At 39.3% G+C, this 12416-nt stretch overlaps 1 protein-coding gene across 1 annotated transcript in view; it reads right to left on the bottom strand.

Annotated features, from left to right (window-relative positions):
• GSK3B (glycogen synthase kinase 3 beta) overlaps nt 1-12416 on the bottom strand; it is a 145137-nt gene that overhangs the window by 88702 nt on the left and 44019 nt on the right. The window contains exon 2 of the mRNA XM_083855080.1: nt 1433-1626. Within this exon, the coding sequence (XP_083711206.1) occupies nt 1433-1626 (194 nt within the window). The remainder of the gene's footprint in view (nt 1-1432; nt 1627-12416) is intronic.

Genomic DNA, 12416 nt, shown 5'->3' with positions numbered 1-12416 from the left:
GAGAGATTAATTTTTAAAAAGTGAGATGTCACAAACTATTAATATCTGATGTCAGGAACTAAAATGCTTGGCCAAGTTTTCATTTTACACACTGCAAAACCCCAGAGACTAAAGAAATCAAAGATTCTTGTCAAAAGCACTAGCTGACACCTACCAAGCTTGACAGGGTATAGGAAATATCCTGACCCTCCCCCTTAAACCTATGCAATTGGAAGAGACCAAAAAGCTCCTTTTAAGTACTAAGTTTAGAATTTGTTTTTCCTTTTCTGTTTCACCTCTTCTTTATTCTCCTAAAATAAGGCACTCTTACATCATATTCCCTACTTCCCAAGTACTAATTACCTTCAACCCATAAAATAGTCCAGAAATAACTCAGATGTAAGAACTATGTAAGAACTTTATATGCCTTCCTCAAGTAGAGGTAAACAATTCTGCATTACTTTAAATGTATCTTTCCCATTTTTCATCTAAGGCATCTGTGATATACTGATTATAGCATAAAATTTGAAGACTCAAGGAGAAGACATATATGAGTTCCTTTGAAACACTTCAAAACAATGGTTTTGCTACCAAAAAAGGACACAAATTACAAATATTACCAGTGAAACTAGCTGTGCATGAGGTCCTACTGTAAAAACAAGAAATGTTAAAGCCAGAACCTCTGCTATCACGTACTGCTTGCACAAGCTGATCTGCAGACCACCTGCTTATAAGGGAAAGCAGTCAAGTACATTAAGTACCAAGCTGAGGACTAACAGAAATGACGAGGTGGTTTACGGTTCTTAACTTTTATTTAGATTAAAAATCACTAGATAAAAAGATTTCTCTTTGGAAGGCTACTAATCCAGCATAAAGGATCACTAGTGTATTAAAACCACCAGGATATAACACGTTTATAAATCAGGTAACAAGAGAATTAAGTGATCTTCAGCCCAAACTGCCCTGGGCTTAGTATTTTTATCTTCTTGCTTGACCTTCACAACTCCTGATTTACTCAAATAGAGCCTTCAACATTATAGGTTGAAGCAACTAAGAACAAAGCCCAAAGGCTTTTATTCCTTCCAGCAGTTTAATTACTAATGATTGCAGAAGAGTTTATGCTAGAAAAAAGTAACCTTAAGACAAGCTTTTCCCTTGTTTCCACAGCTCACTGTCTGAGAAATCCGGTCTGCAACCTGGAAACGGCACATCTAATCAGGATTTTTAGCTTCCTGATTTGCACTAATACAAATAATCATAGTGACTCACTGATTTTCAAGTTAAACTGCTGCTTTATCATAATCCATCTGTTTAATCTTAAGTCCCAAAAATTTTTATGTGTACTTATGTGCTCCAGTGAAAATAAATTAAGAAAATCAAAAACACTGCCATCAAAGACATGGAAAAGAAGATAACATTCAGGAAAATACTATGAACTTATGCATAGGCTCACCTTAAATCTTTTATCCTGCAGGACTTTCTTAATGGCCACAAGCTCTCCTGAATCACAGAGTTTGGCTTGATACACAACACCAAAAGATCCATTTCCAATCACCTTGGTGTCTGTGTAGCTGACTTCTTGTGGTCGGTCTGGACCTTGTCCAGGAGTTGCCACTACTGTAGTCACCTTGCTGCCATCTTTGTCTCCTGCAAAGCAAGAGATACACAAATAATCAAAATACATGCATAAGCAAGATGACCATCAAGACTAAAACACATGAGGGTAAGACAAAGATTTAGATCAGTATATGTACTTCAATATTACACAGAAAAATAGAAAACCTCTGACAAAATGCAAAGCAAACATTAAGCAAGTGTTTTACCAATATATATTAAGTGGTGACAATTTTTCATTTAGATTATTGCTAACAAAAATTTGCTCTCCTGAAGCAAATAACTGAGCAATAAAATGTAATGCACAAAGAAGCCAAGTACTTATGCCTACATCTATTACCAAGTAAGTGATATTAAACACAGTGTTGTTTGCATTACCAAAATGAAGTATTTTCCCATTTATTTCATATAACTGAGGAAACCAAACTGCCAGTATGACCTCAGATCAGCACTCTGATCTTTACAGCACTGTGATCTGGCAACAAAAACCAGGATCACTTTAAGTTTGTTACAAATCCACCCACATGCAAAGCTTCAGCTTGCAGCACTAGGAAGCATAATCTTTGTCAAAGCCGCTGTGTGCACCTGAAGCGAAACCTGGGCTGCATCAGATGGCACATCCTGGTCCTCCCTCCTTACATGTCTGGACTTCCTTGCAAAGAAGGGAGGCACTTGCCAGGGCAGGGGAGGAAGGGGGAGAAGGATGACAACAGCAGGCACTTGGCTGGTATCTCGAGATGAACCACAACACAGCCAGGGACAGTGCTCAGGATACAGGATGGCACTGGAAGCTGCCCAGGTGAGTGTGCTGTGGTGCAGATACAGCAGCTCTGGGTTTCACAGGCACTTGCCCAGCCCCTGTCCCATCAAAAGACCCAAGGCACTATCACCTACTCTCAGCCCCACTGTTAATACCAACAGGGCTCCACCCTGTTCAAAGTCTGATTTTGTTCATAATAGCAGCAAAGCTTTAGGCATTTTACAAGCACACTCTGGGCATTTCTTGCCCTTCAGCTGCAATAAAGAGCCTTTCAGATTTGGGCTACAGAACCAAACAGGGCTGTGAGAAAAAACCAGAACCTGCTGTTCTACAGCAGTCACCACAATTCCACAGAAACTGATCTCAAGAAATGCTCATCACATCTGCTTATTAACAAACCTTCTCTTCACGACTTTCTCCAGGTATTCTCTTCAATTCTCATGCATTTAGAAAAATCTTTCCAACAGATAGCTTGATCAATAGCTATAGTGCAGTTTAGGTAAAATGCCCCTTGTTCTGCTCCAAAAGGGCATGGAAAAAAATGGCACAACTCATCCCTGTTCTCCTTCCCCCCATTGCCTCCTTCATATATGAGGGCTATTGCAAAGAAAGTTATTATGATTGAGAAGTTATTTCTCTTTGGGGAACCCCTCCCCTCACTGCTAAAAACTACTCAGGTGCAGGACCTAAAACCAAACTCTGCAAAGGAAGCTGGTCTCAGCTCTACTCAGCATGCTGGCAGCTTCTTGTGCTGACTTACAACACACTTGTTTGTACAGCCCAGCACAATGTTTGCAGCTTGTGCAATGCTGCAGCCTCATGATCAGCTTGTGTACCAAACTCTCCTCTGCGGAGCTGCTGCCCGTCCAATCCTCATCCTCTTTCCACTTACACACCTGACTGCTCTTACCAAAGCCTAATACTCTGCACTTGAACTGCATCCAAGGGTACTGAACTCTCTTGCCAGCTCGGCACATCCTTCAAGCACAGTCACTATCCAGAGATCCATTTCCTGATGCTACATGAAATTTACCAAAGAAATTGGTGAAAATTGATGAATCCTATGAGACTGCCTAAAAGCCCTGTAAAAATCCATGCAATATCTCATCCTATTTTTTTTAAACCTCCTATTATGCTCAAACAAAATAATCAAATCATTTTATATGCCTTTCACGGGATTTCCCCTAGTCCATTGTTTTCCTAGATTTCCCATGAGAAAATTAATTTGAAAACTTCAGAGTCAGGATATCTACATCTACTACTACTTCTTCTGCACCTGTAAGATGCAGAAGAAAAGCAGGTGGCTTGAAACTATTTTCTCCTGAAAAATCCACATTAACTACTATTCATCTCCTATGTTGCCTTTTAGGTTCTTACAAATTGTTTCCTTTTATGATTACAAGTACTCCATGAAACAAACTAACAAGTCAAATATAAATAAAGTACATTAGTGCTAAGGGTACCAATTACTTGCCAAGCAATACAGAGTAGTTATAGCCCTTCCCCATAATAGTCACAAGAAGTGGGGATGCCAATTTATAGACTTGGAGAGAAAATGGGGCAGGGGGTAGAAAGAACACTAGAAAGATGAATGTCTCCTTACAGGAAGAGAGAGAAGCATAAACAGACTCATACTAGCTGTGTGGAAAATTCACTCTCCTCTTTGATAACTGCAAGAAATAAAAAAAGGAAGCCGGATATACAAAGAAATGCCTTTTTTTTTTTTTTTTTTTTTTTTTTTTTTTTTTTTTTTTTTGTAAACATTTTGAAAGTGTAACTCTCATAGCAGCAATACATTTTATTTGCCCAACTATTCTATGATTAGCATTCTAACTCATCAAATACACAAATAAGTTACATTTGCTTTACTAGAGCAATCCTCACCAAATAAAAGGTAATCCTCTACCTGCTCAATTTTGAGGGGCATATTTTTTTTCTTTTTGGCAGGGTTCACTAGACCAGAGTATTGAGATTATTGTTAATAAGTTTTGTTCTCCATTTTTCCAAAAAATCAAGACTAATGAACTCTTACAGATAAAAATAATTGTCCTTGGCAACACTGATTGAGATTTTATGCACTTGATATCAAGAGATCCACTCTAAGGACTTTCTTCAGAGCTGCAGCTCTGTCAGGGACCTCCTTGTCCACAAAAGCAAACCCGGAATTTCAGACCACAAGTGTTTCATCCCAATGTGCAGCCCACAAGCTGCAGTCACCCAGACAACTTTTCCTGAGCTCAAATGAGAAACCAGTCAGCTTTAGACACTTTCCTTTAAGTCCACAGGAAAACAGCTCCTAACTAAACTTGCTGAAATCATCAGTGCTTAGAAGTGTATGCACTGACACTTAAAACACTACACCAAAAATTACTTTGTTTCTTTACCAGAATTTACAGAGCATTAAGGCTTAGAGCTTTCTCCAGGCTTCCTGCTTTTAGGAAACAACAGCTTTTGCAAACCATCCACAAAACACATCATAAAGACTCCAATCTTTAAAAAGTTAAGCCTGTTAGAGTTTCAGTTATATTTATTTCAGTATTGCTGAACCTGGGACTAGAGGGGTAGAAGTCCCATTGCACCCTTGACAGCTTTGATCTCCAAGAATAAAACATCTCACTGCTGCTCAAAGTATGCAAATAATGTGTTTGTATCACAGCAGCATCCAGAGGCACCAGGCCCATCTTGCCGCTCCTCCCACCAAATAGATGTAGGTACTGCTCACAAGATCACACACAGTTCAGAATGGTTATCCCAGTTTTAATTGTCTGCACAGCGAGCACTGACTTGCCAGCCAAACAGCACATAAAGGAGTTCACCAAACAGCTTTCAGAAATGCTGTGTTTAGCCTCAGCATGATGGAAGATAGCAGAAAGGAAACAGCCCTACCCAGCAGTCTGCAGTACCTCCAGATTCCTAACAGCAAGAAGCATTATACCAGAGCAAGTCTTAAAGAGAAGCCTAGACAGTTCTCATCTCATTCCCTTCACCTCTTATTTTGTTTAGGACTGTCACACTCTGTGTCCCCAGTGCAGGGGCAGGCACTGCCAAACACTGAATACACTCAACACCTTTGACTGTAACGTCTACAACAGAACTAGGACATTAAATAGAAAAACTAAATAAGGAAGGACTAAATAGCAAAATATTAAACAGCTCTTATAGCGCAGCTCACATGAAAAGCATCACCAGCACATGTCCAGAATCTGCTGCTTTCTAAGGCCAACAGCAATATGACCTTGCTTTACTGTAACCAAAAAGCAAATTCATGTGACACTGTAATCATCATCTATGCCAGCCACCCTTATAATATGCAGGGTAAGGCATAAGGAAAAATAGTTATCACACTATACTACACTTGTGTACTTGCATTTGGTATGTTTCATGGAAACCCTTAAAGCATTTCCTCATACAGTATTAATGTTTAACATCCCTGATGTGGTATTTGGGGTTGGGGCTTCTTTTTTCCAAAATTCTGATGTGAAACTGAAAACAAAATCCAGACATTCAATCAGCGCTCTGATTGATCTAGTTCACATTCTACCTTTAGCACATGATGAACACACAGGACAAATCACAAACATTAGGTAAAATCAGTGAAAGCACTGTTGAAAACAGACAATACCCATCAGTTTGTGGGAAGAAATGAGCATACTCCACTTAGAAGACCACAGATCATCAGTGCAAGCTACAACCCTATTTTTGCATCTCAAAATAAAACCAAAAAACAAACCACATGGGTGGCAGATGCTTTCGTTTTTACCCAGGTAAGAGTAGGGATCCTGTTACTGGGCAAGCATTTTGTCACATATATACCCTACCAGCTACAGATTCCTACTCCTAAGCTCAAGGGTGACCATCTGTAAGTGTACTGCATGTACACTTTTGGCCTGTGCCAAATGAGATGTCATTCAATAAAATTCACTTCAGTCCTCAGGGACCATGAAAGGCATCCTTTGCTATTGATCACCCACACACACACCTTCTACTGAATGGGCCTGGAGAAAGTCCAAAATTATACCTGCCCTACATCCCTTTAGCTGTTTAGTGTCTGACTGAGCAGTAAAACAACACTTTAATGCACATACAGAGATCTAAGATTCCTTTTCTTCCTCTCAACTATATATGTGTGCCCTCTTCTGTGTGTTTTACAGTTGAAGTGAAGAAACAATGTATTAGTACAATGATTACATAGCAGCTTTACTCTTACTTCAAAGGCAACCTTGATCCTTTGCACTGTCTACAAACTCCATCTTGTCCTCTCTTTTGACTTTACCTATTTCCTCTTGCTTCCCTCCTCCAGCTGCTACATTCCTCCTCACCAGAATGCTCATGGGCTTTTCCATTAGATATTACTCAGGTTGTTTTTAAGTCCTAAAAGAAAACTTCACAGACCTACAACACACTCTGTACAATGTCTGAGGCCCCGTAACTGTGTTCACTTAAATATCTTCACTGATTTGTTTCCAGTTTCAGTGCCACCTCCCTGTTAAGATACAGCTCAATATTAAGTCACTTGAATTCTTCTCCCCTTCATAAGGCTTCACCACACTGTTTCATCTTAATTTGCTCAATGCTCGATACAGTCAAGGAGTCACTTCCACAGAAACCTGACACGGCTGGGTCCAGCCCCTGCCAATGGGATTAGGTTACAACCAGCAGCTGACAGAACTACCTAGAAAGAAATGAGCAACCAGAGGGGGGTGGAAGCTCATCAGAACTGCAGTAGCTCTTCTCAGTCGCGGAAAACTGGGCGGTCAAAAGATCTGACTACTTTGTGAAACAAATGTTTTAAAAGAAAACTTTTCTTGAGCTGTCTGCTAGAATCTGGTGCTGATCATCAGATAAGGCTATGGAATAAAACACCTGACTTCTTAGATAACTGCTCATGGCATGTGAAGGAAGGAGGTCAGCAGCTGCTCTGAAAGTCCTTAATGTGGCCAGTGTATGCTTGAGGAAAGACTGTCAGCAGTAGAAATCACTAGCAATTTTCTTTTTCTAAATAATTTTTCTTACTACATTTTTTAAGAAGTTAGTTTCACTAAAAGCTAATTATTATGAGTCAGTACAGGGGAGAAAGTATTAAAATGGTATTTATGAACTATTTTACTAGACAACTTCCTTTCTCCATTCAGTGAGCTGCATGAATGTTACCTAGTGGGAGACAGTACAAGATAAAAACCCTAGAACCACACAGAATCACAGAATGGTTTGGGTATGAAGGGACCTTAAAGCTCATCCAGTTCCAACCCCCCCAAGCATGAGCAGAGAGTCTCCACTTGACCAGGTTATTCTAAGTCCATCCAACCTGGCCTTGAATACTTTTTTCAGGGACGGGGCATCCACAGCTTCTCTGGGCAACCTGTTCCAATGTCTCATCACTCTCACAGTAAAGAATTTCTATGTATAATCTCAAATTTTCAGTCTGAACCCCCACCCCCTTGCCCTATCACTATATGCCCTTATAAAAAGTCCCTCTCAGCTTTCTTGAAACAAACATTCACGGACCAAACCAGAAAAACTCAGGGAATCAAAGAAAGGAGTCTTACAAAACACGATGTGGTTTGGTTTTTCAATTTACTCCAAACAAAAGGAGTCCTTGGAATTCCAAAAATAGTTTAGGTCAAACATTGAACAAAAACCTGTAAGTGCGCCAATCCTCACCCAGATAACAGAGATGCATTCACTAAATACACACACACACACACACTTGTTTTAGCACAGAAAATGTCACTTGATTTCCTGACTGTAACTGAATACTGCAATAAAAAAGCAGCCATTAGACATTGCTTAAGATCAGAAGAACCTCATGATTTGTACCCAATGATTTTGGAAGGGCTAAGTAAGAAGTCTGAGAAGTGATTTTTGAAAGGAATCACAACACTCAGAGAACTTCAATTTTGTTATTTTGACAACAATTTTGGCCTAAGTACCATACCATTTGCTTTGATAATGAATAAAGAACAAATAAGGTACTTCACCAGGTTGCTGGATTCCATATTGTCAGAGACTACAGGTTCATTGGTAAAAAAAAGAAAGTTAAAAACATTGATGCACAAGCATTGTGACTTCTGTAGGGTTTCTGACTTGCCATCACATCCCAAATTAATGAAGAAACACATATTAAAAAAAAGAAAAGTGATTATTAATAAAATTATAATACACTAGCCCATAAGTTCAACATAAAATATAATAGGAGGTGCCACCAGCATTAATTTTTGCCCTCACACTTACTGCTGTTATCAACAACCTGAAAGAAAAGCCATAAAATACTAAGACACAAGATGTAGAGTTATGATCAGTGAAAAAGCAGCTGAGCTTCCTCAGTAACCCAGGCGCAAATGAAGCAGAGGGACGCAGAACCCAAGATCACACGCGATGCAGCCAGGTCAAGTAAAGTCATCCAAAGAGTGGAGTCACCAGCTCTGACTTGCAAGACATCCCAGCAGAGACAGAAGCACACGTTGCTACTGAGACCTACAGCAATCCTTAGATGTATCAGCAGAAGCACATCAGAAAGACCAAAAAAGTCTCTCTGCTATTTCACACCCATTGAACAGCTACGGGAATAGCGCGCTCAATCCTGATCACTGAAATTCAGCAATGATGATTCAAAACACTGGAGATCCGGAAAGAAGCCTCAGACATCATAAGGTCAGCAAAAATATATTACTTTGAGACTTAAGAGTGCAAACAATTTAAGTCAAAGAGAAAGCTGGAGGATTATCTCTAAAAGGAAGAAGGAACAGACATTTCAGAAAGACCTCTGATCTGCAGGTGGAGGACAAATTGCAAATAATGACTAGAAACAGAAATTGCAAGAGTTTGAGACAGAACTGTAGGTGGACAAAAATTAGAAATAAAAAAAATCCTTATTAAAATGTCTGAAAGATATGGTTATTTTTTCAACAGAGATTTTTATTTTAGACTGGAATCTTTTCTTTAAAAATACTGCTGAACTGCAACGGCTAGGCTTGAAATAGGATGAATGTGATGTCTCTTCAGGTCTTAACAAGGCCACAGAAGTTCAATGCTCACATAAATAATTTCTTTCAACTCAGCACTAATGCAAAGGTATCATAACTCAATATTAAATATGCTGCTTTCCACAACAGTCAAAATCCAAAATCTGCATTCAATTTAAACAAAAAGACAGTAAAGTGATAAATAATGAGAATGTGAAGCATGACAGGTCATTCTTTGACTTTATTGCTGATGATCAAATGATATGCACAGTTAATTGTGTGTCAATTCACTTCAGCCCAATCCCAAGACAAATAATCAGAACAAATTTCTGCAACAACTGCCAAGTCCAAGATCACCAAGGGAAAAGGCTTCTAAACACCCTGAAATCAAAGTTGCCATTGCCTCTAGCTGGACACAAAGAGAAGAAGTAAAAGGAAAATGTTCATTTCACTTGTACCAAATAACAATGCTTTTTACATGTCAATCATTTGAAAAAAATAATACTTTTTAAAAAAAATTTACCTTGCAGAAGGCAAAACCTGTAACTTCAAAAAACTGTAGCTCAACAGTTTCTAGAATGGCAAATTCAAAGTACTAAGTGTTAAGTTTATACAGGAAAGAACTGAAAAATGGAGCAAAAAGTAAACAGAATACCACTGACTGACTTTTGTCTAGAGAAATAAACTATCCTATCACTACAAAATAAAAAGTAAACAGTTTAGAAAGGTGATATAACTTTATCATAAAAACGAAACTGTGTAGCTCAAGTGACCTCTTTTTGAGATCACTGTGTCACTAAAAAGGAAAAAGAAACTAAATGTACTTCCACCAGATTCTGACAAGTAATGGCATGCCTTGTATGCCTATATTTGATGTAATAAACACATAAAATAACATCAAGATGCAGGGACGTTTACTTCCTATCATTTATCTGTTGAAAAAAATGAAAAACCGAAATTTAGCAGAAGAAACAGCAGCTGCATTTACTGCATCCCAGTTCAGACACTCAAAACACCACTGGGGCTTTAAGTCTCTCTTTAGAGGTAATCACAGACTTTTGGAGGGGGCATCTAATTCACTCCCTTTGAAAGCTTAATGCTAAAGACTTGTAAACAAACCTTTAAGGAATAAACAGCGCAGTGAGCAGGTCCCAGAACATTCACATGGTAAGCTTGTTAAAATGTCCACTGAAAGGTCACATGAAGTTCTAAGGCACTGACTCTCTACAGGTTTCTATATCTTACCCAGGGAAGTCAAAGCGAGCACAGCACGGTACTGGCCACGCAGTTGTGCTTCTCTACTCCAGCACAAACTTGACTCTGAACAGCTTAAAAAAACAAAACAAAAAACACTAGAGGAAGAAAGATGGGAAAAGCCTTGTTGATCTAGCCCAGATGCCTATCACACTGGCCATCAGATGACCTCCTGGATCCAACTGTGGCAGATGGGATTCCAGCAATCAGCTGCTTACATCGGCCACCATGAAATCCCAGCAAGTTAACACCCCACTGATTTATAAACCAAACAGCTGAATCCAGAAGGGATGTTTACTTGCAGTGCCTGAAAAATAAATTAATTTTGCTATAAGCTGTCTTTCCTACCACTGTGTAAGATGGTGCCCACGCCTTTCTGAGGCACATTTAGGGTCTGTGTTAACCATCTCATTAACACAGAGCTTGCTTCAAGTGCTCTTTCTGTCATGGCAAACATAGACCAAAACCATAAATTTCTAAAGAAGAGAGGTGCAGTTAACACGCAGGTGGGGAAAAAATTCTACACAATTACCTCACAGAGTACCATAAAAAGAATATTTTTTTCTGTGACTAAACAAAATATCCACAAGAACGCTTACATTTATATTTCTGCTTTAGAAAAAAACACAGAAACATACAATTAAGGTAATCTAAACACTGGCTGCCAGTGGGGTTTCATAAGCAGTCTCATGCTTGTTAACAAGTTATTTTTAGCAGGCACTCTTTCTGTTCTCCTCTCTCTCCACCCACATGCAGAAGAACCCACCCCATAAAAGCTATTTAGCTATATAAATCAACTTTAAATTTAGATAAGGTGATTCCACAGATTAGGAAGCAAGTATCAAAGCGATCATAACAGATTTTGCTTTTATAATCTTAGATCAGGCCATTTCAGCCCTAAAAAGCTTACAGGTTAAATGCAGCACAAGAGACAAGGACAGAGACAGGGAATGAACAGAAACAGTATGACATCATTTGAGCATAAGACTGTGGCCTCAGTAGTATTCTCCTTTGCTTTTTAGCTCTAAGTTAATTGCTAGCTGAGAAATTCTGCATGTACAGTACTAGGATTTCTTATTTGAAATCTCCTTCAGTTATTTGTCCTTTTACATCATCAGGGAACGTGATTTAGCAAATATTTGCCAAAGACAGCTCTAGCAGTTCAGCTGACACGGAGTAACTTATAAACCCCTGTAACTGAGCCCTGACAGGCAGAACCCCAAGTTGCAAACAGATCGTGTTTATCCACTTGTTAGTGCCATTCAACAGCTGACCCTGAACGAGTCCATCGCTGTCTTCCAGCAGGGCTGATGAGTGAATCCATTGTTGGTCACCTACTTTATGACCACTGTCAGAAACTCCAGAACTCCCACCCCTCAAAGAATACCAAATAATAAACAGCTTATCTGAGGAATTCCCAGGTGATCTACAATCTTCCCATCAAAGTATCTGGCATGACCTGAAAACCTCTCACTAAAGTAGTTTCCTGCAAACTGCTTAAGAAGGGAGGCTGTCTACTCGCTGCAGACCTCCCTGGCTCAGCTCTAACTGCATTTGTTCTGAGTTTTTGAATCCAGTTAAATATACATGTCACTGAGACAAGCACATCTCTGACCCCTGAGAATAGACATTACCACTGTTTTTTTCCTTTTCATTCTCTCTTTGCATCCACCAAGAGGCTTCAAATGCATAAGACTGTACCATGAAGGAAAACCCACAGAAAGACACCTGCAGTAGCTGCAAGTTGCCAAGACCCCCCCTTACCACACGCTTGCACAAATTAAGAACATCTTAATTCATCTTAGAGGGAGTCTCTATTCTCCTACTGGAGGTTTAAATAAAACATT

The sequence above is a fragment of the Zosterops lateralis genome, assembly GCF_965231275.1.
Source record: "Zosterops lateralis genome assembly, chromosome: 2".
Taxonomy (NCBI): domain Eukaryota; kingdom Metazoa; phylum Chordata; class Aves; order Passeriformes; family Zosteropidae; genus Zosterops; species Zosterops lateralis.
The sequence above is the reverse complement of the archived record's forward strand: the minus strand, read 5'-3'. Positions and strand labels throughout refer to the sequence as shown.